Source organism: Perna viridis, chromosome 8 (assembly GCF_037379345.1).
Source record: "Perna viridis isolate PV_CMFRI_1.1 ecotype Kerala chromosome 8, ASM3737934v1, whole genome shotgun sequence".
Taxonomy (NCBI): Eukaryota; Metazoa; Mollusca; class Bivalvia; order Mytilida; family Mytilidae; genus Perna; species Perna viridis.
In genome coordinates, this window is record NC_142452.1 from 42,685,420 (window position 1) to 42,712,022 (window position 26,603).

At 32.1% G+C, this 26,603-nt stretch overlaps 1 protein-coding gene and 2 long non-coding RNA genes across 18 annotated transcripts; 2 read left to right on the plus strand and 1 right to left on the minus strand.

Annotated features, from left to right (window-relative positions):
• Positions 1-51: 51 nt before the first annotated feature.
• LOC148610605 (uncharacterized) lies at positions 52-7,900 on the plus strand. Its single transcript, XR_015924716.1, has 3 exons — positions 52-1,392; positions 5,644-5,729; positions 7,499-7,900. It is a non-coding gene; the product is annotated as an uncharacterized LOC148610605 (long non-coding RNA).
• A 396-nt stretch (positions 7,901-8,296) lies between these two features.
• LOC148610606 (uncharacterized) lies at positions 8,297-15,138 on the minus strand. 7 transcript variants are annotated; one of them, XM_088595794.1, is made up of 2 exons: positions 14,969-15,138; positions 8,297-11,911 (listed from the first exon to the last, which is right to left on the minus strand). In XM_088595794.1, the coding sequence occupies exons 1-2, from the start codon at positions 15,091-15,093 to the stop codon at positions 10,969-10,971; spliced, it is 1,068 nt and encodes a 355-aa protein (XP_088451920.1). In that variant the 5' UTR covers positions 15,094-15,138; the 3' UTR covers positions 8,297-10,968. The 7 variants fall into 7 exon arrangements, with proteins under 7 accessions (XP_088451920.1, XP_088451921.1, XP_088451922.1 ...); XM_088595795.1 differs by lacking the exon at positions 14,969-15,138 and adding an exon at positions 13,994-14,084; XM_088595796.1 differs by lacking the exon at positions 14,969-15,138 and adding an exon at positions 13,952-14,055.
• On the plus strand, positions 13,791-20,712 carry LOC148610607 (uncharacterized). 10 transcript variants are annotated; one of them, XR_015924710.1, is made up of 4 exons: positions 13,791-13,931; positions 15,465-15,500; positions 16,326-16,411; positions 19,996-20,712. It is a non-coding gene; the product is annotated as an uncharacterized LOC148610607 (long non-coding RNA). The 10 variants fall into 10 exon arrangements; XR_015924713.1 differs by having other exon boundaries at positions 13,799-13,931; positions 15,392-15,500; XR_015924711.1 differs by lacking the exon at positions 13,791-13,931 and adding an exon at positions 14,168-14,319.
• Positions 20,713-26,603: the final 5,891 nt, after the last annotated feature.

A 26,603-nucleotide genomic window follows, 5' to 3' on the forward strand; every position in this document is an offset into this window, starting at 1 on the left:
GTGGCGGGCATTTAACTGAGATATGTGACTTCCGCTATATCATAGTTTAAAAATTGAAGGAATTGATTGTAAACTTAATTTTGATATTCATAATATTGGTAACTTGTGCTGGAATGCATCTCAGGACCAGCTAAATATACTTATACGCTTTGAGACTCACCATAATTAACACTTTTTGGGCTTTGTCAGATTCATGACTCTTTTATTTCTAATCAAGGAAATTAGATTGAAACACGAATTTATGGATTTAGATTCGGAGTTCTATAGGTTGTTTGGACAAAATCAGGCTTTTGGACAAATAAGACCTGAAAAATCCTATTGGAGGCTTAGGTACGTGAGGACAGGTCCCAGTATGAGCCTCTGGGTTCCCCTCCCCCTTTTTTCTATCTGACAAGACTTTTCTCATATTTTTTGTTTTTTTCCCTCTTTCTATACAACATGGGTCACTACAAATGCAAATGATACCATCAAACTGCAGTTACTATCCGTGTCCAATTTCCGATATGTGTATTGGCAGGTCCCTACATGTATATAATGTACATGTACATTTTTTTGTGCCCGTGTTTGGTGAGACAAATGGTAAAAGTTGGCAGGTATTACCATTTTCCATACTTTCATTCTACTGATTAAATGATTCTTGTGAAAATAGTACAGGAAGGTCAAGAGTCCAGCTTTAGAAAGCTAAAATGACTATTTTTGACTACAAAATGTAGATGAGTGATAAACGTTGTCAGCACATAAAAAATTTTGCCGCAAGTGTGCTCGAAAGATATGATTCCACATTAAGGAGGATGTTTCCAAGTGCACAAGTCTGTATGTGTTTTTGAAATTAAGAGAAAAAAAACAGGAATTTCCTATTTATATTATGGAAAAATCAATGAAACATGCAGTCATAAAGAGTCATCTTGAATACACTGTACATTTACTGTAGAATTACCTCTCTTTACAGTATAAATTATTATTATTTTTTTTCATTTTTAGGTACATGTGTATATGCTATAATATCTTTACTTGTTATTGTTGAAATCAGTTGACTATGTATTTTTTTTCCTCATGTAGTAAGAAAGTTGCAAGGATTTTTTTAAAATTTATATTGTAATTCTTCTGCGTTTTCAAAAATTTACAGGGTAAGAATGATTTTTTTCCATCACACAAGTGCATGTGTGGAATATTTTTTTCAAATGCAGATAAAAAAAGCAAAAACAAGTATTTACATGTAACTTGATGTTTCAATGTTTTTGTCATTTGTAGGACAGAGAATATGGGAATCCTATGCTGGTCTTAAAAGTACAACTGAGTCAACATATTATGGTCTGTTGACATTGGCCTTGAACTGCTGAACACTACTAGGGACTGATGGTGCACTTTCATAGGCTGTTTTTGTAGCCGTATGTGAGTCCATTTTAGTTGTTTATGTTTAGCACTAGGAGTTTTTCATCATCCTTTACATGCAAGTGAAGGAACATGATCCTGCTTAACTTGCCCAGTTCTCCACTAAAGTTTCCCTCTCATGTTGAAATTTATGCTTCAATATATTTTAGTGATATGTGTTCTATATGTTAATTTCTGTATGTTTTTTGTTTGGTTGTTTTTTTTTTTTTTTGGGATACAAAATGTAGGTACCAATATAGGGGGAATCAGAGCTATTTAAGGGTATGTTACTTTCCTTTCATCTGTGGCAACATCCCTTCAGCACCTGCGTATGGAGTGTTCATATCACAACTCATACATTATGCCAGAGCTTGCCAACTACGCAGACTTTTTGTATTCCCTAGAACTCTAACAAATAGGCTTCTGGAACAGGGTTGTGTTGCTACAAGATTGAAGTCATCACTACAGAAGTTTTATGGTCATCATAATGAACTTGTTGATCGTTATGGTGTATCCATCTGCACCATGAAAACTGATTTGTTCAACGTATCATAGTTTTCCTTTCCTCTTTCATATACCCCGTACTTGACTTTTTATGAGCAACTCGGCGGGTGTTTCTAGAAAAGCAGAGGACTCTTACCCTACCGGTGCACCTGGTCCATGCTGCCAATTTTTAGCAGAGTCTGAGTTGCTCGTATGCTTTTGTTACTTTGTATGTATGATTTTATTTACTTTATGTTCTTTGTTGTGTATGTCTGTTTAAAATGTCTGGTCTTTGTCCCTGGATTACATTCTTTTTATTACAGCTGTAACTTTGGTTCCCTTGATTACTCTTGTAGTAAACAGTAGTAGATTGATGATTAATGTTCATGTAAGTTGATACATGTTCACTATAATAAGGTCTATTTTTGGCACAAATTTCAGAAAATTCTGCTTATATTTCATGGGTTGGTATCCTCTGAATTGAAAATCGCAATACTTTCAATCCTGAGCAGGTGAGTGATTCAGGCTCTTGTGAGTCTCTTGTATAAGTCTGGTTAATAAGTCAAATGTATATAGTGATATCATGACAGTCTGTCTTTCCGTTTGTCACACGTTAGGTTTGGAGGTAGTTTTTATACCTCAGGTGAGTAGTCAAGTGTATATACTGATCTCACATCAGTCTGTCTGTCTGTCACAGGTTAGGTTTGGAGATAGCTTTTATATCTTGGGTTGACAAGTCGAGTGTAGAAAGTGATCTCATGTTAGTCTATCTGTCTGTCACATATTAGTTTTGGCGGTGTTTGTTTTACTTCTGGTTGATTAGTCAAGTGAAAATAGTGATTTCGTGTCAATCAGTCTGTCTGTAGCATATTAGGTTTGGAGGTAGCTGTTTTATACCTCTGGTAAATTAGTCAACTGAATTAAGTAGTCTTGGTGTCAGTCTAATTGTTTGGTTAGTCAAGTTTGAAGTGAATACAGTGCTATGTCAGCCATTTTGTCCATCTGCCACATGTTAGGTTTGGAGGTAGCTTTTATACCTCTGGTAAATTAGTCAAGTGTATAAAGTGATCTCATGTCATTCTGTCTGTAGCATGTTATGTTTGGAGGTATTTTTTTATACCTCTGGTAAATTAGTCAAGTGTATAAAGTGATCTCGTGTCATTCTGTCTGTAGCATGTTATGTTTGGAGGTATTTTTTTTATATCTCTGGTAAATTAGTCAAATGTATAAAGTGGTCTGGATGTTAGCCTCGTCTGTCTATTACGACAGGTTTTGGCTGTTCTTCATTAAATATAAAAGTCATTAGTTCACTGGTTACAGATTTTATGCTAACAAGTATAGCGTTTTTATTCTTGTTCTATTTTCAGGACATTTGTGTCTCAAGTGGCATGGAAGAATGTGTCGGGTGAAATCAGTCAGCTTTCATCTCAATTGTTCCATGTTCATCTTGACTGTGTATTTATCATCTTCCAGTACTATGTGCATGGGGCTGTTTGAGATGATGGCATTTCATCATCATCCATGGATTTTGCAACTGAGGACCTACCACGTATATTTTTCGCCTTTATCTTCCAAAATGGATTTGGACACTCACTGTCTACAAACCAGCCTGACTTCTTTAGTGTTCCAGAATGTATGTAGACCCTCCCTTTCTGATGACCACCCTGACCCTCTTTTTTTTGGTGGAGTATAACTGTTGGGATCATCATGATAAACTTCTGATGTTTATCTTTTTTTAGATTAAATTGGATGTGATAAATGCTCTCTAAATCTGTAGGGTCTATGCTATTTGATGTAACAATTGACATTGCAATCCACATTCACAAAAAAAATGTGCTACTTATTAACTGTTACAGTCTTTGCCATCAATATTTTTAGCTACTAGCCCAAAGAGTCAGTTTCAGTATTTTTATTTATAAAAATGCAACTGAAACTCTCAGAATTTTTACTAGCCCAATTCGATTTTTACTAGCCTCAGGCTTTGGGCTAATGACTAAAGGTATAAAGGCATAGACTGAACTAACCAAGGAATGTCATTGTATTTATTTGTCCATGTGTGTTATTTAACATGTATCAATGTGGGAAACCACCATTCCCCAGCTCGCCAAATACAAGTAGATGTGTAATTTGGCGAGTTCTCATTAGCTTACACTCGTTAATTTGGCGACCTTCATTTGATTGGTGAGTTCCAAGGAAAGTTAACCAGCCAACAGCTTATTTATTTAAACATCCCTTAATATCATACATTAAAAAAATGTTCCCTACATATTTAGAAGTTTAGCTTGAATATGTTAAGTGAATTTTGCACAATTTTATTGACTTGTAACGATCTTCCATTTTTATTTCCAAATGGGATGTGCCAAAAGAGTAATCAAGGGTACCAAAGTTATAGCGGTAATCAAAAGAATGTAATCCAGGGACAAAGACAAAACATAGGAAACAGACATACACAACAAAGACCATAAAGTAACTAAAACCATACATACAAAGTAGCAAAATCAAATGAGCAAATCGGACTCCACTAAAAACTGGGAGCATGGACCATGTGCACAGGTAGGGTAAGTGTCCTCTGCTTTTTAAGAAACACCCGCCGAGTTGCTCATAAAAGGTCAAGTACGGGGTAGACAAACAAGGAAAGGAAAACTATGACCTGTTGAATAAATCAGTTTTCATGGTGTAGATGGATACACCATAACAATCCACGAGTTCATAATGATGACCATAAAACTTCTTTAGTGATGACTTCAATCTTGTAGCAACATAACCCAGTTCCAGAAGCCTATTTGTTAGAGTTCTAGCGCGATACAAAAAGTCTGTGTAGTTTCGGCAAGCTCTGGCATAATGTATGAGTTGTGATATGAACACTCCATACGCAGGTGCTGAAGGGATGTTGCGTCAGATGAAAGGAAAGTTGACAATTTTGAATGAAAACCTATGCAATGGTCCCAATCTCGTAGTCAAACGAAATTATTTTGGTAATTTATGAAATGTTACCTTGAAAATTAGTTGTTTATTGTCAAAATAAAAATGAACAAGAAGCAAATGATAAACATTTCCTTGTTTCATGATGATGAATCTGTTGAAATATAATTTTATTTTTAAAATATAAGTTTAGGAATGGAGTACTTTAAGTACTTGAAAAACTTTCAACAGGAGGGAATATTCGAAAATGAAAAAGTTTTCAATATATTTAGAAACAAATGGAAAGATAGTTGAAGAAAGAAAAAGAAAGGCAGAAGATAGTTAAATCCAAGAAAAAACAAATGATACTACAGAAAAAAAAACAAAAAAAATTTGGCTAGCAAGACAATATTTCACTAGCCAGTATAGCAAGTTGGGGAAAAAAATGGCTACCCACACTGATGTATATGGAATACATACCACAAAAAATGTTTTTACTCCTGCACTCCAACTTTTTAATTTTACCTTTCTTATCAGCCTGAGATTTTGAGATCGGCAAGTTATGAGAGACGATATCGATCAAGGGCTGATAAGAAGGGCAATATTAAAAAGGTCATTAATGTGTTTATCACATCTTTTTCTTGGCAGTAATGAATTAAGTATTATTTCCTTAAAGTAACCAAAATCATATAAATGACTAGCAGATAAATTGTGTGGTATTTTCTTTTGATTGTGTTTTTGCAGCATTTGACTTTTCTCTATGTTAATAATATCATCACTCTCCATTAATAATTTATATGATAGACATTTTTACTCCAGCTCTGCTGAAAAAAAAAGAAACGATGTAAAATCAAGCCTAGACCTTACTTCTATTTTCCTACTTCATAGGAAGGAAGCTGGGCATCATATGTAGATATACATGAAGAAATATGGCTACGGTCAGGGATATTACAAAGGGAGATAATCCAAATCAAGTATGTTTCATGTTTATAAATCGTAAGTGCATCTTCTCCAACAATTCAAAGGACTTTGATGAAATCTTCTATGAAGGTTTTGCAACATGTTTAGATGTACATGAAGTAATATAGTTACTATCAGAAGATTCCAAGGGGAGATAATCAACTTAAACTGTTGAAATGATAAAACTTCCTAAGTGCAACGCCTCCTAAACTGCTTCAAGGAAGTAGACCTAGAAGGAAACATAACTCTTGAAATAAGTGATGAGTTGGTATCGTATTCAATTTCACCAAAGCCTGTCAAGCTTTCACTTGAAATAGAATGAAATCAATCCAAGTTCCTTTGATGCTTACATGACATTGATGTAAAATGCAGAATACAAACATTCCAATGATTTGTAAGAGTTGTGTCCCTTACCCTAGGTCTACCTCCTTAATTGATTTTGATGAAACTTTATTGGAAAGTAGGGCATCATATACAGATGTGCATGAAGGAATAAAGTTACTATCTGAGTACTGCAAAGGGAGAAAGTTGGACTTAAGGTTACACATTCAACTGCATTTGAAGTAGGGGAATGTATTCTTTTTACGAACTTGCTCACAGTATTTCTAGTTTATTTTTAGTTGGTGTGTGTTTTTCTATTATTATCTATGGTGTTTTATTTCTTTCTGCATCTGTTTCATGGTCTCTTACTTACTTTACATTAAACAAATTATTCTCCAGTTTATTAGTTGCAGTTGTTGGTCCATGTGGGTAAAGAGGTTAAAACTGCTCCCAGCTTTTATTTGTTTTTAATTTTGTCTTCTTAGTCAGGTACGTAACCAGGTATTATGTTCCTTGTACCAATTGTTAGGCACAGACCATTTTTGTACTGAGGGGGAGTATGGCTTGCTTTGTTGTGAAAAAAATAAGGTTATTCAAAATTTCAGCCAAAATTTTTTTCTCAGTCATACGATAAGAAAATGTTCAATATTTCCACCATCCCTAAACAATAAAGATGATAATCAAATAAAACATTTAACCCTGGCTGTTGCTGAAAGAAATAAATTATTTTCGTGCTTAGACAAACAAAAGTTTCTAACTCAACATAAAATCCGAGCCCCCCCTCCTTTCCATAACAGCCTTAATTTCATACATGTATCAAACAAATAAAATGCTTGAAGAATTGGGTCAAGTTTGCACACACCATTCAAGCTTGATACAGATTTTGATTTTGAATGCAATTAGACAATAGAGACAGAAAGAACTTGACCTAAATCAGCTATGTCCCTTTTTGGTTCTTTATTCCTCAATAAGCACAACCCCTATAATCAATCCAAGTCCTTGTTTTGAGAGGGAGTATGTCACCTTGAGGTACAATTTATAAGATCCATTCGAACTATTATTTGCAAAATAAGACATGGTTTGTTTCTGGCCCTTCATTCATAATCAGTTCAAGTTAAAACCCCTAAATCAATTCATTTGGGTTTAATTTCATAAAGATCTATACACTTCTGCTCAAGTTATTCAGAAATGAAATATCTACAGACGACAATGACGAAACTGACAATAGCATGATACCATTATACGACCGCAAATTTATTTGAACTTATCTGGATCCACACCTGTTATAATCTTAATATATTTTTTGTTTGTTTATTTCTGTAATTTATATTTGTGGATCCTTGATTGGCTGATAGCAGTTAATTATCTGTTTCATAAATTTCTAGTTTAAATATTGTTACATGTATACTAGTTAAATTGAAAGGAACCTGCTTTAATCAGATCTCTAACATTACCTCTATAGATATAAGCAGAAAGACATGAACATCATCAGATGGTAGAGATGGATTGGACACATCCTAAGAAAATATCAGTAAGACCACACTAAAACAGCCCTTTTATGGAAACTAGACTGAAAGTCAAGCAGAGACAACATAGCATCATACCATTGTGTTGGAAATGCACAAAATAAACCACACAGGGGAAAGCCTACAGAAAATGGCCAAAGACTGGCAGAAGTGGCAGGTCTTTTTTGTTGTCCCAATTTCTATTTGGTGTACTGTGCAGTCAGTTAGAACCGGTGTCACACTGAACTATTCAATGTGCTAGCACACGGAAGTACCATCCATCATTAAATCATTCAAAATTTGAAGTTGTTTAGAAAGGTGACAACATTTGCAGTCTACCCTTTGGTGCGAGGGTTTCTTTGTCATTCATTGAAGACTCAGGAGTGGTTGCAAAGAGATAAGGCAAAAAAAAAGTGGGTTACTGTCACATTTTGAAAAAAATGTGGTCGGTTGGCTGGTTGATTTTTTATTAACATTTTGTACAATAAATGTGAATATGGTTACGGATCATGGACAACATTTCCATAATCTTCCTGATAAAATTTCAGGATCAGCGACATACAAATAGGGTATGTTGGGGTACAGTAAATACACACTTTTTTGCCTTACCTTGAACCATTAACTAAGTATCCCTTTCTTTATATTTTCTGCTATCTGGGGAGAAGCAGAGAATGTTAAAAAACAACCAATTCTTAAATAGTGACCCCTTGACTTACTGCAAGGACATTACTACTAGCCCCTTATGACAAACAATATGAGAGATTCGTAAAATATATTTTAAATTTTTTTTACATAATATTAACACACAAATTAGACAAAAAAACTAATATATTTTCTTGAATTAGAAGTTAATTTCTGGATACTTGGAAAATTCAAGAGAAATAACTCTTCTCTTAAAATCAGGCTAATTATTGAGCAGTACAATGGCTTGATTTATAATGTTTCTCTGTAATTTTGTATTGAAATAAAAATTTAATTGATACATCATCAAAATTGACAATTTGTTAAGTTATTGTCATACATGTATTGACTTACTTTTAAAATTCAACTTCTTTTGCACTAAAATTATTTACAAAAAAATTAAGTTATAAATGTTAAGATATTGTAATAAGTCTACAACAAAAACAAAACACAAAAACAAACATAAATCCTAAAATGAAAAAAAAATCTTGGTGATTCAAAATTTAGTTTGTTCCCATAAACAAAATCCTGCTATTGATGAATAATGGATAGCATTGATTTGGAAGTAAAATGGATTATCTCCCTTAGAACTACTATGTAATACGATGTACTTAAAAATTTAATTAATAAACTGTTGTATCTCTTTTTGAATTTAATAATTAAGTGTAAATTTTTGTAAGAATCAGGCAAAATGCATATCAAAACCCCACTAATCTTACAACATAATTTCACAAGAGGATACTTTCTCTATATGAAAAGACCATAACTTGATCTCTGTCTGCATCACTAGATTTGTTCAGAAATTTTTTTAAGGGAAGTTAAAAAAAAATGTAATTTTTAACAGAATTAGCTACCCTTGAAATGTCCGTTTTATGTGCATTACAATGTGATTTTAACAATCTCAACTTTTTTCTTTAATTCGGACAGTGCAAATAATCAAATTACACAAGTTTGCAAAACAGTGTTTTTTTTTTCAAACCATATTGCAAACACTGCCTGATTCATACAGAGACTGACACAATGATACATGTACATTACATAATTCTGAGAGAGAGAAATACTTTAAGCAAGCTTATTAAGAGAATACCAATGCTTTTAAATGAAGTTAAATATATATGTACTAGAAAAAATACTGAGCAAACCTCACTTTGTGATATCCCCCCTTTTCATCATGTAATAAATAATCTGCGAAAGTAACATCATATTCCATTCAGCTGTTTCAGAGTGTGGATTGTTAAACTACAATGTAAAGCCCCCCCCCCCCCACCACCACCTTGCCCGACAAATTTTGCATTAGGTAACCCCAAAAGTCATTCAGTTTGGAAAAACAAAATAGAAGGTGTACAATGGGGTCATGTAATAAAGAATCTGTGAAGGTTCAATCAAATTCCATTCAGGGGTTTCTGGGGAGTTGAAGAGTAAGTAAGGAAGGACAAACAAACACCATGATCACTAAATCCATGTACTTGTACATGTATCTACCACTTTTCAAGTGGTGTTGTGTAAAAATATAAAACAAGATATGTGGACTGATAAACAAACAGACACGCTGAGGGATATGGTGATTCCTAATATTTACAAATGAACACTATTTTATAAGTGTTATTAAGGAGCTCGAGGTAGACCTAGGGTAAGGGACACACCTCTAACAAATCAATGGAACGTTTGTATTCAGCATTTTACATCAATCTCATGTAAGCATCCAAATTACTTGGACTGATTTCATTCTGTTACAAATGAAAGCTTGAAAGACTTAAATGAAATTGAATGTGATACAAACATATCACTGATTTCATGAGTTATGTTCCTAACCCTAGGTCTACCTCCTTAATTTCACACTTCAACATGTATAATACAGGTACATATGAAAAATCTTTGACAGCTACATGCAAGTTCAACATACATGTAAAAGAAATCTCACTAGACATTGTCCATCTTAAAAAAAAAAACCCAAATACAAGTGTAGTCTAGCGGAGCACATAATAGAAGACTCCACGAATTGGCAAAGTCTCTTGAAATATATCCAATATTAAAAATGTCCATATTGACTGGGTCTTTATGATGAATTCATATTCCACAGGCTTTGTTGAAATGTTTCACATCTTTGAAGGAAATTAAATAGAAGGTTTGTCATTAATCATCTTAATATCCATATTGATCATTACGAATCATGTTTGCTTCATCCATATAGAAAAATTCAAATTCACCAAGTGTTTAAAATCGACTTCCACTGAGCCTGGTCCTTCTTGATATACATGTATATATTCATTGTCAAATTACTAATAAATATTTGTTTACATCATTTGAGCATGAACTACATGTAAATTGACTTACAAACATGAAAATGATAAATACAACTACATACAAAAACATATAAAAATATTTTCACTGAGTGATGACACATCTTGATACATGTATTTGACAATCCTGATGAAAACTTGAACACTTATTAATAAAGAAATACATGTATATACATGTAGTGATTTTTAAAAAAAAACCAAAAAAACACTCATTTAATATACAAAATAAATAAATAGAAAAAAATTCTGTTTTTTTTTTCAAATATTTTTAATCAAGTTAATCATAATATGTATGTGAACAAACTTCTTACAAGAAAAAAGTAGAAATTTCTGATATTGTTATTATTAAAAGATTTCTGATAAATTTAATCGTTATAAATTAAACATATTTCATTTACCTTTAAATCTGAATTTTTTTTCTCTCAGTGTTATTTCTCCATCAGAAGTCAGTATACAATAAATATTCTAACCACATTGTCATCAACAACAGTAAGATGATGGGTCACTTTATCATAATGTACACACACAGGACTATTCAACCCACCATCTTCACTGACCAATACTTCATGGTTATCTCCATCCCTTGATATAAGTAATAAATTATCTTGGTTAATATCACACACAAAAATATTGTGCTGTTCATCCATTGACATGCCATAAGGCCGTGGCATCGTACTGTAATCACAGAATGTGAAGATAACTCTGAGTTCAGAATCTAGGACAGTAACTGTGTAGTAGTCAGGACAGGTATAACATATTCTATTGCCATCTGTGTCTATATATGAATCACCACCAACAGTCTGGTCATCATGTAGTTTGTCTATTTTTCCTGTTTCCATATTAATTTTTTGGATTCCTACCTCAGGTACACAGAAGTATAAATGTCCACCACTATGTGTAATTCCACTGACATCACTTTTTATCTCAAGTGTTTTAATGACTTTACTTCTGTCAACATCTATGATAGAGATGATTTCCTGGCGAGGATTAGAAACAGCAACATGGTTCTCATTAATGACTGTTACATCACATACTGCTCCGTCTCCTCCACTAAATCTGACTGATGATTTTGGTTGACCATTACTGTGTAGTATGTTTGCTACACCATTGTCCACATCAGTCAACACCAGGAGTCCATTAGGCAGGGTACAACAACCCCAACACCAACCTTGATCTACTGTAAACTGTTGTTTAAGTGTCAGTTGTCTGGGGAATCTTGTCTTCACCTCTGCCTCACCTGTGTTTGGTTTGTTTATGTCTATGGGTGTTGTGTTTTTTTCTCTTGATACTTTAATGTCACACAGATTTTTTATTCCATAAATTGTGTCATCTGCTGTGATGTTTTCACTCATTTCTATTTCTGTATTATCCATGAATGATGCCATTTTTCTGCAATATACAGAGAAAACTATGGATTTAGATTTAGTCAAGGAGACAATTCTCTTATAATCAGTTATAAACATGTAGATTAGTAAGTGATCAACTTTCAAATGAGTTTAGACCTAAGCCTTTCAAACAGGCCTTCCTGAAGATCAAAAACCCAAAAAGGACTATTCCTAAAGACCCTATCATAGGCACACTACAATGACAGAGCTTTACTATCTACATGTAACTCTAGAAAAATCTACTTAATTTTAGCATCCACGTGTAATTATCACCAATTTCTCAGAAGTTACAATTGACCTTTGAACAGGGAACTTCAAATCATCTGGACTAGGGGTACGTGTGGATAGTTACAATATTGTATAGACAATAGACAATATTTATTAGCTCAAACATATTTACATTAAATGGTTATGCCATGTATTATAAAGAATTACAAAGCAACGTATTACCACGCATTGGATAATCACACATATGAATATTTTCATGAGCATGATGTGACAGTGGTTTAACTTTTACAGAAATATTTATACATTTGTTCTGTTTCCCAACAGTTAAGAATGGACAATGATAAAAATTTTCCATGTGCATATTGTTTCTTGGGCGAAGTGCAATAAACAAAATATGCACATGGAAAATTTATGTTGTTTTTCAATAGACAAAATTTTTATCATAGCCAATTCTTATAAATTAATTTTAAAACACATTTTTATCTTTAAGCATGAGAAAAGTAGGGCTGAATTTAACTAAATCGGGGCATGTCAATATTTTTTTTATCCATTGAGATATAACAAAATTATTTTAACCAATCAGATTACTGTATTTATCTCAAATTAATTTATTCTTTTATAAAGTTTATTATTAATTTAAGTATGAGCTGCTTTTTAGTAAGTAAGTTAATTCTTTCATTGAGAAAAATGAATTAAAGTATGCAAAAAAAATACTGATTTTTTTCAATTTTTTCAGTTGCTCAAATTTGGAAGAATATATTTTTTACCAAAGGAATGTCAGCCCCAGTAAAATAATGGTCGGTGCCTAAGCATATACATGTATATATATGTACACTATATGACCTATTTTTGACACTTAAAGGCAAAGGCAGCAGTATGTTTGTTACACTATATAATCTTGTTAGAATCTGAATGCTGGCTTAGGCACCATTTTTTTTTACTGGGAGCTGACATTAATGAAAAAATTGTATTAATCAAAATTTTAGCATTTTTTTTATCAGCTATGGATGAAAAAATATGATTCAATATTTCCCTTTTTACTGAAACAATGTGAATTTCAATTTTTTTTTATTCATTGTGGAAACATTGTTGAACTTAACCGCAAATGTACAACTATTAATGGGTTCGCCTACCTCTGCGATCAAATTTGATAAACTGGACAATTTTCTATTTGTGCTATATATTAGTTAGGCTGCATGTTTGATAGTGAAAGCAAGCCACCATGCTTCAAAATGGACGGATTTTAATTTGGTCAGATACAGAACGAGTCACAGAAGTTAACACATATGATGTGTGGTGTAAAAGTCGATGCATCATGCGCATCTTTACCAGATGTTTAAAAAATTTGTAATAAAATCTTGTATATATAATTGTGCTAAAAAGTTTTTCAGTGCTGACACATGGAATTCCTGTTGTTTTTGTTCAAAATTGTTAAATGTGTATTTTTTTTTCTTAATTCTGAATGTTTTTTAAACGATATTTGTTACATTAGATACACTTTAATAACTTTTATTGTATTTTTATCATTTAATATATATTTGTATTTTTATAAAACTCCACATACACGTACTAACGTAAGTAGAGCGTTTCCGTCACGATTCCGTGGGTTATTGACTCGAACCGGATGTGTGGACGATTGGCCTGAAGAAGCTCCCCGTCCTCGATTGCGTGGACGAGCAGCCACTGTTTTTTTCTGGCTACTGCTGTCGTGCTATAAAAATATGTTTGCGCCTGCAAGAATGAAATTCTAACTCAACACAAATTTCCAGTTCCTACCCCAATCGCCATATACAAATGTATCAAGTTTGAAAATTACATTATACTAAGTCAGTGTAGGGCAAATCTTTGTATTACTCACACACGTAACGGAGATGACTGCAGCTAGTTGATATTTTAATGTATTATTGTTTACTTATCAAACTGTTCACGTGATTTGGCTTTGGTCATGTGACATAATTACCGATGTAAATAGTCGTAACTTTTATTTTGAGCTTGTCTCGGTGTTTACGTTTTATGTTCGAGTCTCAGTATTTTACATAAGTTTAGTTTATTTCAAAATGAGTTCCACTCAGATCGAGTTCATAACATTTGAGTTGAAATCCTTGCTGTGATTGGTTGATTCACTTTGAACTGAGTATTTAAGCGAGTGCTCGGCGCGGTTTCTTCTACAGATAGCCAGTTCAGGTGTGTATCACACCGTTTCTCTACTTTAAGACTGTTACAGTCGGTACGTTCTTTGTTTCTGATCTATTTACGGTTTTGCCGTTTTTCTCAAAAGAATGTAAGATTCTGGAGAATACTTTTGGAATTTTTTGGCTTGCCGATTTAGGGAACGATTTTGGATATTTAGGCTTCTTTATACACTAAAACATTTATACTTATTGGTTTTCTGTCGACCGTCGAGCCGTGTTGAAATGTAAGTTAGTAATTAAGGTTGGTCAACAAGTAGGATTTTAAATTGCATGCTTTCCCGTGAACAATGTATTTAAGTTAAAGCCAGTCACCTCCAGTTAACTAGTTAAAGCTAAACCGTTTAATTTACTCATATTTGGCGTTATGCATTTATAAGCGTTATGCACCATTGTTTTACATGACTTTGTACTTTGTCAAATAAACTGTGTGTTTCCACCTGTAGTGTATATTTACAGTGTTTAATGGCAGAGCTCAGTGCACGAACAATTCGCGCAGGGTGTACTGTATGAGGGTTGGTCATAGGTAGTAGTTATTGACAAGTAAATCTAGAAAAGCAAATTATTCAGCGAACATTCAAACACTAATATTTATTAAAAGAAGACCACACTACTTAAACAGTTAGATTGTTTTAAGTACTAACTCGTCATTTTCACTAAGAAACTTGCACATGCAGAAGACTCCCGTTACACAAACATGTACCACTGTCAGAGATTCAAATTTCCTGGATCTACCACAGTGGGTTAGTGAAATGTATTTTAGTATCATATATGCTCGCTAAGCAATGCAAAACTCGGACAACCACGGGTATCACAAAGAAGGGGGAAGGAAACAGGGAAAGAATTTTGAGATTTTTCTCCGTTCGGATACACTCGGAGTTCAACGAAATAATCCGAAAATATACAACGTAATGAGCTCAAGTAATGCTGTTTCATCCGGTTTCCGAATATTTAAATTTGCCATGTGCTTAAATTATACACAATGGCACGTGTTGGCTGTACATTTGTAGGTGGGTTATGTCTATATATTCATGCACGCTTTTCATGATTTTCACAATATGTTACAGGTTGATTTGAATACATGACGTGTATGAAATTAAATTTATTCAGTGTTTCGATCTTTTCATTTACCATTTACAGTTAAGCCATGTCAAAGCTGCTCAAATGGCGTACATAGTAAGTAAACGTGACCTTAATTCTAAGGGGGTTCTTCATTTTCAATTGCGTTTATGAACTTTAAGTTAAATGTATTATATATAAGTTATTATAACTGGGAGTTGTCATAGCGTCCCTTGGTGCCCTTTGCAGACTGTTTACCTGATAGCTAACTAATCATGTCACAGGGGTGGCATTTCAGATCTTGAAGTCCATAACTAGAAATTAGATAGAGGTGGTCATCCAACCAACTCATATATAATTATAATCAGTTTGAAGTGGACAAAGGTCCGATTTGTTATACAAAGCACCGTTCCTTGGTGTCCACAGCGTTTGGACCATCCAAAAAAATTCTGCACCGGACACAAGAATATAACAATTTGATCCTTGATGCCGTTCGCAATTCAAAATGGCAATGTTCATTTGTGTTATTTTAATAAATGAATAAAAATTGGTTGCAGTTCTCTGTTATGTTTATAAATTCAGTGTAATTTGATGTTATATGTTTAATATATGTAATATATCATGCCTTCACGGGCCCATTCAAGTGGGTAATGAAAGTACTTTCTCTGTCTCTCTCTCTCTCTCTCTCTCTCTCTCTCTCTCTCTCTATATATATATATATATATATATATTCCATGTCACCATCATCAGTGATCATCAATAACCACATTAGAAGTAATTAGGTTTGAAAATTTTATTGACTTCCAAGGAAACTTCAATCAAAGTCTTGAGATTTTATGGCATCACAATTAAAAAAGAATTTTCAAGTGTCATGACCTATACATATAGATGAATGTCATAGAAAAGTAGGTATTTTTGAAATATATAATTTGTCTTTTACAGAGGATGTCAAATATCAGAAAATGAGTGTTAACCAATATACTTTCAAGATTTTACTTGTTACAACTCTACTCCAGTGTGGCAGCTATGTAAGTAATCTTAACGATAATTGCCACTACTCTTAAACCGTGCAGTTTGTAATTAGTAGTTAGGCACTATGGTTTATTTTTTGCTTCTGAGATTCTTATTAAATTTGAAATCTTACATAATAAATTTCACAAGAATTGCATTTTTAAATTCCAGCTTTTTTATGGGAATCACAACAAAATTAAAAAAAAATTATAAATTAAAAAATGAAAAAGAAAATTCATTTTCGGTATTTATTTATTATACATAACAATTTAAATACAATGTAAAAAAAATATAAATATATAACAAGATCATAATTTTACAAAATATACATTTATCAAGATGCCATTATTTAAAGCTGCATTAGCTGCCAATTTTGTTCAGTTTTGATTCTACTGAATTTTGCTGATTCAATGAAGTAAGTTTGTAGTAATGCAATTGAAGCAATTGATGTCGATACCTACAGAATACTGTGAAAACAACGTTTTTTTAGTCGGAGAATATCGATAGGTCTGAACTAATTATTTTTCGCAATTACTTCCGAAGATTGCCGACAGGACATTCACCAGGGTTAAAAAAACTTTAGCTTTGGCAAAAAACAAAAACAAAAACAAAAACAAAAAAACAAAACAAAACAAAACAAAACAATAATGGATACACAGGTAAGCACGTGTCTTGTTTTCTTTTCATCTATTTCTTGATTAGTTTTCAAATAAATAATGACCGTATTTGAGACGCATTATATCACAATACGTAAATTTCAAAAGGATCCTTGCGTTATATTCGAACTTTTTTCTTTAAGGCTTGCGCCCGTCGGTCTTCCTTGCCGTCGAATAACCACTTTCGCTTTGCATTCAGATCTGTTATTAAAGAAGCGACCCTTACAGCACATGCGCGGGTTAAGGTCACCAGAAGTCACATGCAAACGAACTTACCTAGGTCGATTTTTTGTCTTGCAAGACAATAAATATATTGACACCTACTTCATGTATTTAACGCATTTTATTTGTGGATATCAAACGAAATTTTACAAGAAAAGTACTATTTAGTAGAAATAATTCGAAGTTAAGGTATATTTCAAAAGAAACAAAAATTTACGAAAATGACAGCTAATGCAGCTTTAAATAATAATAATAAAAATTAATCAAAGAGACATTTTAAATTTGACTGACATCCAATATTAATCATAATTTCAAAGATAAAATAAGTAAAGCTCTAATAACAATCATTGGACAATTCATCCTTTTAGCTAAAGAGCTGCCCCATACGATACATAAATGATTTACCTAGTAGTAAATAAAGATAATACTGAATATCTACGAATTATATAAATTGTAATAGAACTATGAAAATCATACATTAATTCTATTTCACTACCAAAGCTAAAACCTAACACATTTCATCACACTAACATTCACAATGAATACTGACCTGGGTCAATATGTGTTTTATTATGCCATATGAAATAAATATGGGACATAGATAAATACTTGTACTTTCTAACACTCTATTTGCATAAATAACTAACTTCTATACTCCTTAGTATGCATGTGGTATATGTACCCTCTGACTCTTAAACATTCAGTGCAGTATGCTAGCTAGCATCGTAACATAACTGTATGATGTGCGTTTAGTGCATATGCGTATAGGTCACTAACCAGTTCACCCAAGCACTATGGAAACTGGGTGTTCCAGCTAGTGGTGTGTAATTCATCATAAAAATACAGTGCAACCTTGTAAATGCATGTTTATGGCCCCCAGTTTTGGACCTTAAATTCTGATGTCGCACTGTCCTGTATTATGACCAGTGCACCTTTACCGCTGAAGTGCCCCTCCTTTCAAACTTGTTTTAGTGCAATGTACATCTATAGGGTAAGGCCAACATTCTTACAAAATTTCATTTTAATCCTCTATTCATTTTCAAGAAAACGTGCAGACAAGTTTGTCAGTAAAATAAAAAGCTGCGCCATAAGCGCATGACACGCCAAAAATCCCAAAACACAAAATCAAAATTGTATTCAATAATTCTAATGAAACCTTTCTGATATGAATATGGACCAAAGTAAATACAAATACAAATAATGGTAGTCGTCTAAAGGAAATTATTGATGAAGACAAATAAAGTAAAGACCTTGCTCAACATATTAAACATGGGATAGAACATTTTCTCATGTCTGCTTTGAAAACTTTGTATCTTTTTGACTTTTGAAAGGATCACTAGAATTATGAGGTTTCAAATGTTTTGTCCAACATTAATTCAGGACCCCTTAAATCAGATGTAAATAATTTTATTATATTTCAGAAAGAACGTATGTATGCTATCATGTCAGAAGCTAATAAAATGCCTAAAAATGAAAGTCAAACAATATATATGCATACATAGAAAAGAAATTTACAAACAAATATCAGACTTCATGAAAAATACCACCAATCAGTACCAACAAAATTCCCCTGATAGAAATTGACAACCTTCCTATCAACAGCAGAGATTGTTATTTCTTGGTTTAATCAATTAGTGCACACTTTTGGAACGTTAATAAATGGCCTATCAAACAGAAACCATCAGTAAAAATATCAGAAATCAATATAGAAAATGTATACATACTACAATTTTCAACACTTACACAACAAGAACAAAACCATTACAAATATTATTTTGGTTGTGCTTAATACTAGAAAAGAAATAGTACATACGTCAAAAAATAAATTGTACCTTTCAGAACATTTTGGTCGCCATGAGAAAAAGTGTTATTGAACAAAACAAACATATTAGCATTAATGAATGAAATGGGTAGGGTTAAAATCAATGGAAAATTGAAAAGTGGAGCACCTACCCACCAATTAGTTATTTCAGAAAAATTAATACCATTTTTTCTCTATTTGGTCACATGTACAATGAAATTGCTGGATGAAACATCTATAAATACACATCAAAAAGACTTATTGAAATTAGCAATTAAATTTTATGCTTATGTCCAACACTTAGAAACAGAAAAAAAGAAAAAGAAAAGAAAAAAGTACATGAAATACATACAAATAAATCAGAACAAAAACCCTCAAAAACAAAAATTTGAAACAACATCAGGAACAAATTTTGACATAAGCATAATTTCACATACACATTCAGAAAATGTTACAAACTTTAAACAAAAAAATTTAAAAAATCCTCATCTTTTAGTTTGAAAAGGAATAAAGCATAAATTGAAGTACAAAAAAAAACTATTTTTGAATGGAAAAGTTATTGGTTTAGTGCGGACACTACTAGCCCACAAGATTCTTACACAGAAGAAAGGGCCAATGAAAAATGTTTGATGTACAATACAAAAAAACATGGCAATAGGATGTGTCATAACAGAATTTTACTTGAAATTTTAAATGTTGATTTTATAATTGTAAATAATGATGATCAATAACCGATTATTGTATTGTCTATATCACATTGTCTGACATTTATTTATGCCATGAATTATTAGTACTTAATTAAAGAATTAATTATAATTTTAAAAATATGCATGTTTACTTATATTTGCAGCAAATCTTGGTATCTTACACTGTATGTAGCAATGTTTTTTCCATTAAAAACAACATTTTGTCTTTTTTTTAGTTTACCATGCCAGTGGAAAGAAAAATCTGTTTTCTCAAAAGATAAAGACATACCCAGATCTGGAGAACATATTACTTTTTTGTTGCATCCCCCAATACATTAGTCTAACTGTCCCAATAAAAAAAAAATATGTAAAAGTGGTATGCTTACAGCAACAAATGACAGCAAATATGACACTTGAAATGAATGGTTTACTAATGAATGAAAACATTACTGCCAAATAATGAAAATTTTGACCCGACACAATGTAATAGAGACTTTTTGATAAACCTGATAGGCAAGGCCATTCATTTCAAGAAATTTAGTTTATTTTAGAGAATGGAGATGTTATTTCTAAACAAAACATAAAATCACCAAACAAATTATTCCATTCCTATTTATCAAATAACTCTCCAATGGCAGAAACTGAACTTGTTTTATTTATATTATTCAGAGTTAGTAGTTTCAGTTTAGATAATATTAATATTCAGCAACTTCATGAATTAGTTTCTGTTGTTTTCAAATCAGATGACATAGAATATAGCTCTGATGATGATTTAATAAAATATATGACGCATGAAATTGATCTTCTTAAAGGTCTTAAATTATTAAGAAAACAATCTTGTTAATATTAAAATCAATTCTGACTTGAAATGGTCAATAACAGTAAATGGTAAATGTAATGTTGATTGGTTAGAAATGCCCCAACTTATTTTGTCAATAAATGAATTTAAATCATTTTTAGAAAGAATTTATAAAATATGTATATGTACAAGCACTACTTAGATATTGTTGTAAATTATATTGTTAATAGTGTTTTTATAAAAAAAAATGATAAACCATTGAACATTTTAGAGAAGCCAAAGGTTTTAAAAAGGTATGAACTGCCAGCAATGTATATCTATTATGTCTCCATCTATTTCTATAAGTTGCTGTGAGTTAAAAAAAAACTATTTGTACCACTGCCGCAGGAAACTGCAAAATAACAGTGAAAACAATGATAATGCTAATAAATCAAATTACAAATTTAGAACAAAGAAGAATGTGAAGAATTGATTGAATTAAGGAGGTAGACCTAGCGTAAGGGACATAACTAATGAAATCAGTGATATGTTTGTATCATATTTAATTTCACCAAAGCCTCTCAAGCTTCCATTTGATGCAGAATAAATTGAATCCAAGTTAATTATAAGCTTACATAAAAATTGATGTAAAATGCTGAATACAAACGTTCCAATGATTTTTACGAGTTGTGTCCCTTACCCTAGGTCTACCTCCTTAAAGGAAAAGAAGTCAAAGAACAAGAAAAGAACTATAATTCATTACAGGCTAAATTTGATGAATCTTCAGAAATATCTGAAAATGATGATAGTGATTTAATAATCTTTGAAAAGTTCATTAAAAAAATAATAGAAAATTTACTCATCCAATTTGTTACTGGACTAATTGTAATAAAAGTCTTTTTGAAACAGAAAATAACTTACAGCAACATGTTTTCACTCAACATATTGTTACTAAAAATCAGAGTTTTGTGGCTCCATCAGATAAATATTACAAGTGCCACTGGAAATATTATGTTGGAAACTCATTTAAAAAACCAGAAGATCTTAAAAAATACATACTTGTACGTACTGATAAGGAGTATAAGGAGTCAGATTTTTTTTATCAAACTTCTTATAGCTGACTAAGCAAAGGCACTTGTAACACCCTAAAAAAGAATGAGATGGCATCCAATGGTTTTAAGATTAATTAGCTAATTATAAAGCAGAAACTTCATATAATCAATTAAACGATTCAGGTTTTTTTAAAATTACATTCCGGTCGTCTTTTAAGAAGTTATAGACAATTTGACAAACATAATTCAGGTTGGTTATTGGAAAACATAGAAAAAAATGTCAAATATTTTCACTCAAAACAAAGAGGGTTTAGTTTGGACAGCTGAATCAAATTAATTAATAGGATTTACGTATTTGAATTTTTCTTCTTCTACTGATGAAGTAGTTGTTACCAATATACTTCATTTTTTTCGTCTTTTTTTTTCTAACGTCAGCTTCCTAGCAGCTTTCATTCCAGTTAAAAATTTGAACAGCATCAAAGATAAGCATTCCTTTTGGGAAGGTGTTGAATTTTTACATATGTTTGGCTTAACAACTTTAGTCTCTATTTGTGACGATGCATCTGAAAATAGACAATTTATCACTACAAATATTTAAACAAATCCAGAATATCCCAATAATGCTTTTACAGATTAAATCCATATACAAATGGTCCTTTATATTTTTTTGTATAACCCACCATAAGACTGCTTTATCAACTTTTCAAATATCCACACATATTTCTGCTGTTCCACTTGATGTTCTAGAACCAAACTCGCCTTTTGAAAAAATATAGATGCGATTGTATTTTTCAAAAAAAAAAAACAAGTTGCTATACATGGTATGTCATAATAAGTATGATTTTTTGTCTAGTAGGGCATTATTTTTCCAATCGATATAACCATATGTATTTTAGGTTACAGACCACCAATTCAACCAATGAGCATTTGGAACGTACGCAAAAATAGTCCTACGCAGAAATTACCCCTGTTCCTCATAGTGCTGTGAAAAAAGTTCTCATCTTATTTAAAAAATTTAAACAGTTTCTGAAAGGAAAAACATTTCTGTACATTTTATAGGTGCATTTTGCGTCTTGTGATGTGAGGCCTAATCTCCATAATGATTTTTAAATATACCCCTATCTTGTGAAAACACTGGGATTTCCCATGCTATTTATAGACCCTTCACTTCTGGTGACCAGTACTGCACTGCAAGTCTGCTAACCCCACATGCCATTCTGAGGATTGTGAGCTGACATATGTAGAATCATGCTGATATATAGTCCTCTGCAGGTTAAAGTTAAGGTAAAGTCCAGAGAAGCCATTGAATATTGTGAAATTAGCATAGAAGCCTATGGAACATGGAATTGGTGGTTTTTAGCCTTAAGTTGAAGCCATGGCAAAATGAAAAGTTTCTTGAAATAGCTTTAAACTACTTGAAGATCTTGTTAACTTTGCCATGAGAGGAATACACTACAAAAATCCTTCAAAATATGCATTTTTTTAAGTTATAGGTCCAAATTATGGAAAATTGGTCTTTTTGGCTGATTTTCATGTCCTATCTTGTGAAAAGTGTAGAAAATTTAGTAAAAATATCAAATATTAAACTTTGAGGGCTATATTTACCTAAATATGGTGGTAATAAGCACTTGAAATCAAGTTTTGTGTAGATTTGAGCAAAAATTAGGTTAGAAATGAGGAAAAACTCACTTTCATTACTGCGGTTAAGGCCATATCAGCATTCCCCTATGGCAACATGGAAAATCCATTACTGAGTACTTTTTTTGCTTTAGGTGCCCTTTACTGGTCATGTTTTAATGTGAAAACACTGTATTTACAAATGTAAAGCCAAATATATCACCTTTTGTGAAAATTTAAAGATTTAGGATTTTTGACATGTGATCAAGAAAAAGGGGGAGGCATGTCAGAAATAAATTTTTAAAAATAGACCAATTTCTCAGAAAATGATTACTTTTAAAACTATTTCTTCATTAATATTGTTAAAAAACAAGTTGTGATTGATATTTTTTATTTGAAAAGTCAGAAAAAGTTCTTTGCAAATATTTAATGCATTTATGTATGGTAGAATATTGTCACTTTTTTGCTCGCACAACTTGGTTACTCTATATTTAAAAATCAAATATTTAAAAAAGTGCTTGTCACATTTCACTGAAACTTTGCAAATGCATTCAGTATGTGTGTAGGAAGAAACCTGTATAGTTATTTATTTTTTCTAAGACAAAAAGTGACTCTTTAGGTTACAGACCACCAATTCAACCAATGAGCATTTGGAACGTACGCAAAAATAGTCCTACGCAGAAATTACCCCTGTTCCTCATAGTGCTGTGAAAAAAGTTCTCATCTTATTTAAAAAATACAAACAGTTTCTGAAAGGAAAAACATTTCTGTACATTTTATAGGTGCATTTTGCGTCTTGTGATGTGAGGCCTAATCTCCATAATGATTTTTAAATATACCCCTATCTTGTGAAAACACTGGGATTTCCCATGCTATTTATAGACCCTTCACTTCTGGTGACCAGTACTGCACTGCAAGTCTGCTAACCCCACATGCCATTCTGAGGATTGTGAGCTGACATATGTAGAATCATGCTGATATATAGTCCTCTGCAGGTTAAAGTTAAGGTAAAGTCCAGAGAAGCCATTGAATATTGTGAAATTAGCATAGAAGCCTATGGAAAGTGGAATTGGTGGTTTTTAGCCTTATACCACATGTACTATAATCCCTTTTCTGATTCGGTGTTGGTGAAAACAATAAAAATATCTGTAGAAGGAATAAATACATACCATGTTTTCAGTATGTACAAGAAGAACTTCACAGTTTTTTTTCTTGTATTATCAAAATTTTCAGCAAGTATGTAAAGTAATCTATTTCATTTAAATGAAAATTGCCTCTCAACAAAACTCTTTATAAACATACAGGTACATTAAAATGAGTTTGCACATGGTGTATGGCTTTTGCAAGTTTACTGTGTGTCTGTCTCATCTAAATAAACTATACCCGTTAAAGCTTCAACAAATGACAGAACTGTGCATCAAAGACTTATCCTATTCATAAAAAAAACATGGTAGAGGACAAAGACGCACATAATCACAACGATTATGAATTCATCATGGCGGTTCATTAATGTTCGTTTGTTTTGCCAATCCAAATGGTGACATTTAAAATAAAAAAAAATAATAATAAAAATTATTGCCAAAAATTGTAATATAAACAAATTGTTACACTTAAAATGAAAAAAAAAAAACAACAAAAAACAAATTACTATCACAAATATGCCGAAGTTTAAAAGCAAGCTGTTGGTAGAAATGGAGAATTTTTTGTTGTTGAAGGTTTTGAATTATCTCTAACTACGATTTTCAGATTCATTTGTATCCAACTGAATGTGTTACTGACCTTTTGGTGGAATATATAACCATATGAGAATACACGAAACTCAAATTCAGACGACCCCCAATATGACGGCATGATATTTTACAAAATTACACTCGGAAGTCTTATTTTAGTTCAAAAGTCATAGAAAAGTCAGAGAATATTGAATGTCTATTTCCACGGACTGGGACAACAACTTCCCATAGCTGAAAACGATTATTGCCGATATCGTCTTCAAAATGCGGTGAATTTATTAGTTTTTTAAATGAAATGTCTAAGAGAACAATTTGAATGTTTTGAAATATTCAATATAATGAGAGATAAATTTTGCTTTCAAGTGTCGAAGAAAATGTGTTTCAAAATGGGTATCCAGTCTCGGAAAACTGAGGTAGCTCGATCTAAAAACTACCAATATTAAAGAGTTCAATTTCTGATGATAATCATTTTATGTATTGTTTTAAAATGTTTCTGCTATTGTATAAATTGATGGATTTGTCACAGTGGCATATCTTAATTATTATTTATATTTTTATTTATCATATATTTATAGTTAATTGCTATTTTTGTTATCATTATTATTATCTAATGCAGGGAGTGTATATTAGTGTAATATAAAGTCCCTGTTTAATGTTAAATAATTTCCACTAACCATCATGCAAGTCAATATGTTTTTAATTCCGTTTATATATATACAACATGAAAGTTAACACCACTTGAAACAAGTCATAATAAAGTCACTGAAACGAAAAATAAACAAAACAAAACAAACAAACAAAAAAAAAGAAAAAAGAAAACAGATGTGGTCTTCCCTTTTTTTAATACATGTTATAAGTAAGGATTTATATTTAGCGTCTATATTTGACCCCGCGTGCCAATAAAAAAACTATTTTGTTGGACTCATAAATATATTTAACTATCAAAAATACAGCTTAGACAAGTTCAAGACTATAACAACCTGACAATAAAATACTATCATATGGTTATTCTTAGAAAATTTTAGCGATCTCCAAGGGCGTAGCTAGGCCTAAACGATGTGTACTCAAAACAAATCATTTGGATTGCGCCCATCTCGGAGAGGTTGCATTACGACAGGGGGCACCTGGGGCCGATTACCATCTTCTGGCACTTCAATTGCTGTTAGTAAAAATATGTTTCATGAGGCTCAGTTTGAATTTTGACTGATATATGAGTATATTAAGAGTGACTCTTAAAATGCTCATGTATCAGTCAAAATTTAAACTGAGTCTCATGAAATATATTTTTTTTCTAGACTCCGACTGAACTAAATGGAAGTTTAAAGATATTTATTAAGTAATTTGCATATTTTAACATCAGTCAAAACAATAGAATAAAATGAACTATAGCAAATTAATTACAGGATTCAGAAACAAGATTTAAAGTCTTGTATCAATCCGTCTACTAAACTAAATATTGTCTTGACGATACACACACTTTCAATATGACTTTGACTACCTTTACCAAGAAGCTCCGATGAGCTTTTTCAATTTTTTTCATAGGTTCCTGTTTTCACTCATGGATATTCTGTAGCTGCGAACAACCAGGATGAAAAATATTAATCCACGGCAAGAAACATGACGTGTCCTCAATGAACCACGGCTCTGTCGAGGAAAGCCTCACAGGC